Source organism: Condylura cristata, unplaced genomic scaffold, assembly GCF_000260355.1.
Source record: "Condylura cristata isolate star-nosed mole 26May11 unplaced genomic scaffold, ConCri1.0 scaffold00009, whole genome shotgun sequence".
Classification (NCBI taxonomy): domain Eukaryota; kingdom Metazoa; phylum Chordata; class Mammalia; order Eulipotyphla; family Talpidae; genus Condylura; species Condylura cristata.
Genome location: NW_004567110.1, coordinates 26,827,117 through 26,831,059, shown reverse-complemented (window position 1 = coordinate 26,831,059; position 3,943 = coordinate 26,827,117). Strand labels below are relative to the sequence as shown.

Here is a 3,943-nt window from a genome sequence, read left to right as displayed (position 1 = left end):
GCTGCTCCCCTCAGCAGTGTACTTCGTCGATCTGCCTGTTCTGCTCCCCGCTCTGTCTCTGGTGAAGCCTCTCACCCTCCGCGTCTCTGGCCTGTACCCCAGTTCTGTATGAATAAATAAATAAATCTTTAAAAAAAAATATTTCCAAAAGTCAGAAAAATAGAATTTCCTCCTGGTTCACCGAAGTATTGATACAATGAATAGATGGCCACAAGAACCCAGCTGCAAAATAGAGATCACTGTCGATGGGGCTTTGAGTATGTGTTCTAATAACTCTCCTGCTTCTCCCCACCCTTGGACTTCTGAGGCACTGGGTCAGGGCTTTCCTCATTGACATTTTCCCACTTGTAAGTGGGCATAATTTTTGCATCCCTTGCAGACTTTTGGTGAAAACTAAATGAGTTCATACAAGTAAAAGGGCCAGCCACTCACTGAGTGATGGTGGCCGGTGGCATCCAAGCGCCGGCATCACAGTGAACTCCTGATTGGCTTCAGCTTCCTGGAGAAACTGGGAGGCCCTTGTTTTTCGGTGCAACAGCCAAGGCACATCCCCTTTTTCAGCCCTGACCCTGCTTCAGGCAGATGTGAGAAGTCTTTAAAGATAGAATAATCTGTAGCCTCCCAAGCAGTCTTGCGAGACAGAGAGGTAACAGCAAACAGGAAACTGGGAAGCCTGGCTTCCGGGTGGGCTTTGCAGCTGTTGCCCCTGTAATGTCCGGCACATCACCAGCTCTCTGTAAAGCAGCTTCCTCAGCTGTGAAAGAAGGTTCAGAAAGTTATCTCTAACGGTCCTTTTTAAGTCTAAAATACAGAGACACTCTACTGTGCCAGAAACTATGTAGAATTCCTGCTATGATTGGAATCATAATCTCCTCCCTGAGAATTAACCTTCAGCAAGATTTGTCCTCTGAGCTGCCAGGTCACTGTTCTTTGCCCCATTCAGATCTCTTTTTTCCAAAGTCCCACGTGGAAGTCACACCCATTTAGTTCAGCCATACCTCTCTGTGTCATTTGCAGTTTTGTATGATTTGGGGGACACTGAGGACTTTGCCTCACCTTTCAACTCAGCCAACTGGTGCATGCTTCATTATGAATAGAAAAGCAGACCCTGCTCTCACTGCTTGTAATTTCTCTCATTAGACCTTTCTCATGGGAACAGGTTTTCTCACATCCCTTCTCCTCCATGTGGCCACCTCCTAAGACTACATGGTCAGGGTTTCCCAAAAGCTGTGTTTCACAAAGCTTAACCACTCTGTATTATTACCTTAATAAATGTTTTCCCTCTCTATTCTCTTCTTTTTTCAGTATTTCCATGTTCTGGACAGTACTACTTTCAGTATTTGCCCAGGGGGAGAGCAGTCTGCTGTGAAATCCAGCTCTCTGCCTTGCTGGGACTTAATGCCTGACATCAGTCAGTCAGCACTGGATGTGTCTCTGCTTCAGAAACAGATCTTGTTGGCTTTTTCTCCTGCCGCAGAAGCCGACAGCTCACAGTGCTGGAGCCTTCCAGCTCTAATTAGACAAGAGTTTCCCAGACAGAGTATAGCAGTGCCCTTTGGAACTCATAGGGAAAATGGATTCTGTACCAGGTATTTATACAGATGTCCTCCTTCACTTGTAAGTATAGCTGTTCATTGGTGCCAGCAGACAGAGAAAGATAGTAGTGTACTTGTCATATGTAAAACTAGGTTTTAACTTTTATTTTTAAGTCAACTATTATGATCACGTGGTTTGTCCCAATGTACTGGTGAGATTTTTTTCCTGATGTGGCTAATGCTGAGGGAAGAGGACATTAGTATTTGTGCTGTAAACAAGCAGCAATACATTGTAATGAAAAGGTCAACTGTTAAGACTTCTTAACCTCTGTCAAGTAATGAAAAATAAGGGTTAAATAGCAAAAAGTCAAGTTTTGGAAAACTTTGTCTTTCCCATATTTTACTTGTCCTTCAAAATGGAATTTTTCTCAGAAAGTCTTTAAGAGAGATAGTTTAGATAAACACGAGTCACAGTAGACTGTTCTGTGGTTGTTCCTGCACGAAAGTTACTTCAATTACCGATTACCAATTATGCAAATAGCAGCCACAGAATCAAGCCAGAGATATATAATGGTTCACTCATACTGGACTTTTATTTCGTGGTGGTTTTGCATGCAACATGCCCTCCCTGTAGTTGTCAGGAATAACTTATTTATGGTATATGTTTGAACATACAAAATAAAATATTGTGAGCTTATGAGAGGTATTTTATTCTTGCGATTATGAATTTATAGGCTATACTTGAGATGTTAGCATCCTAGCATTATTAAGTATACAGAAATTTCTAGTAATAATATTTTAAAAGAGAATGTCTTTTAAAAGATTAGTGCCTTTACACGAGTATGAATATCAGGCCTTAGAGGTGACCCACATGGGGCAGCAGACCTCTCCTACCTTGCCCTCTGCTCCTCTCAGCAGTGTATTTTGTCAATTTGCCTGTTCTGCTCCCCACTCTCTCTCTGGTGAATCCTCTCAGTGCCCCTGCATCTCTGGTCTGTACCCCAGTTCTGTATGCATAAATAAATAAATCTTTAAAAAAAATCAGAAAACATAAATAAAAAAAGATTAGTGCCTTTAAATCATCATAAACCAAAGGCCACATTTGACAAATACCTGATTTATTTTTTAAATAATCATGTAGACTAAACTTCAGAGAGAATTCTTTTCCTGCTTTGATATGAAATATTGTTTAGTAGTCTGGAGGTCGGTCCCTGTTAGAAAATGCTCCCTTCCTTTTATAGGCATCCTGTGACCACACAGCAATTTTTCTTATTCCACATAATGTGGAATATAATATATTCCACATAATGTGGAATATAATATATTCCACAATATAATGCTCCTGATAGTCAAAAATGAAGTTCTATAAAGTATAATGATCTTGTAAAAATTAACAACAAACAGTATGCACCTAGCAACCCATAGAATGAAAAAGAATAAGACAAAATCTCTAGTAGTCCTGAAAACTCGCCGGCCTCTCCTTTGCCATTATTTATCAAGCACTTTAGTACCCCACATGAGGAGTTTAGCACATAAGCGTAAAGAGAAAAAGAGCAGTAGAAAGACTAGCATATGCCTTCCTGTAATTATGAGTGGCAGAAATTGAAAGCTGTTTTCTTTAAAATAATTTTTCACATTTTTTGAATGAGTTATTATAAATATACAGTATGTTACTATTGTAAAGCTAAAGACAGGAACCTATAATTGGTGTATGGTGGTTAACAGATGAGAGGAAGTCTTCCTTTCCCTGAAAAACACTTCCTGTTATTTATAAAAGAGAAGGTGTTACAGAGTTCTAAATATTGCAAATCCAAATAAATATGAAGCCTTTCATTTTTCTCTAAACCATTTCTGTTGTTTGATTTGTTTCTGTTCTAGGGCTATAGCACTGACATATCAAGAACACTTTGGAGTGACTTATTTAACACTCTCAGAAGACCCTAGTCCTCGAATAATTTTCCACAACAGATGCCCAGTAACAATACTTACAAAGGAAAATATCAAAGGTATAGTTTATAGTATTGAGTTTAAATAATACAAAACCTATTTCTTTTCCAGAGGTCTTTAAGTAGTTATTTAGGATCTTGTGAAGAATGCTTAAATAAAAGTATTATTCACATTTCTTTGAGAAGTTCCTCTTATTATATTTAATATATCTGAAGTTTTGTCTTCAAGGCCCAATTTGCATATCCCTCCTTTTTTTTTTTTTTTAGATATTCCGAAGTTTGAGGTTTATTGCAGAAAAATTCCTTCTCATCCAATGTCCATTTCCAGTAATAAACACAAGAAACTAGGAATAGAAAGCAACACCCTATCTTGTGAAGAATGCTTAAATAAAAGTATTATTCACATTTCTTTGAGAAGTTCCTCTTATTATATTTAATATATCTGAAGTTTTGTCTTCAAGG

General features: G+C 38.6%; 1 protein-coding gene across 2 annotated transcripts in view; it reads left to right on the top strand.

Annotated features, from left to right (window-relative positions):
- Positions 1 to 3,943, top strand: part of VPS13B (vacuolar protein sorting 13 homolog B (yeast)) — a 561,763-nt gene that overhangs the window by 520,277 nt on the left and 37,543 nt on the right. For both annotated transcript variants that reach the window (XM_004679695.2, XM_004679696.2), the window contains exons 52-53: positions 1,306 to 1,589; positions 3,414 to 3,541. In XM_004679695.2, coding sequence (XP_004679752.1) covers positions 1,306 to 1,589; positions 3,414 to 3,541 — 412 coding nt within the window. The remainder of the gene's footprint in view (positions 1 to 1,305; positions 1,590 to 3,413; positions 3,542 to 3,943) is intronic.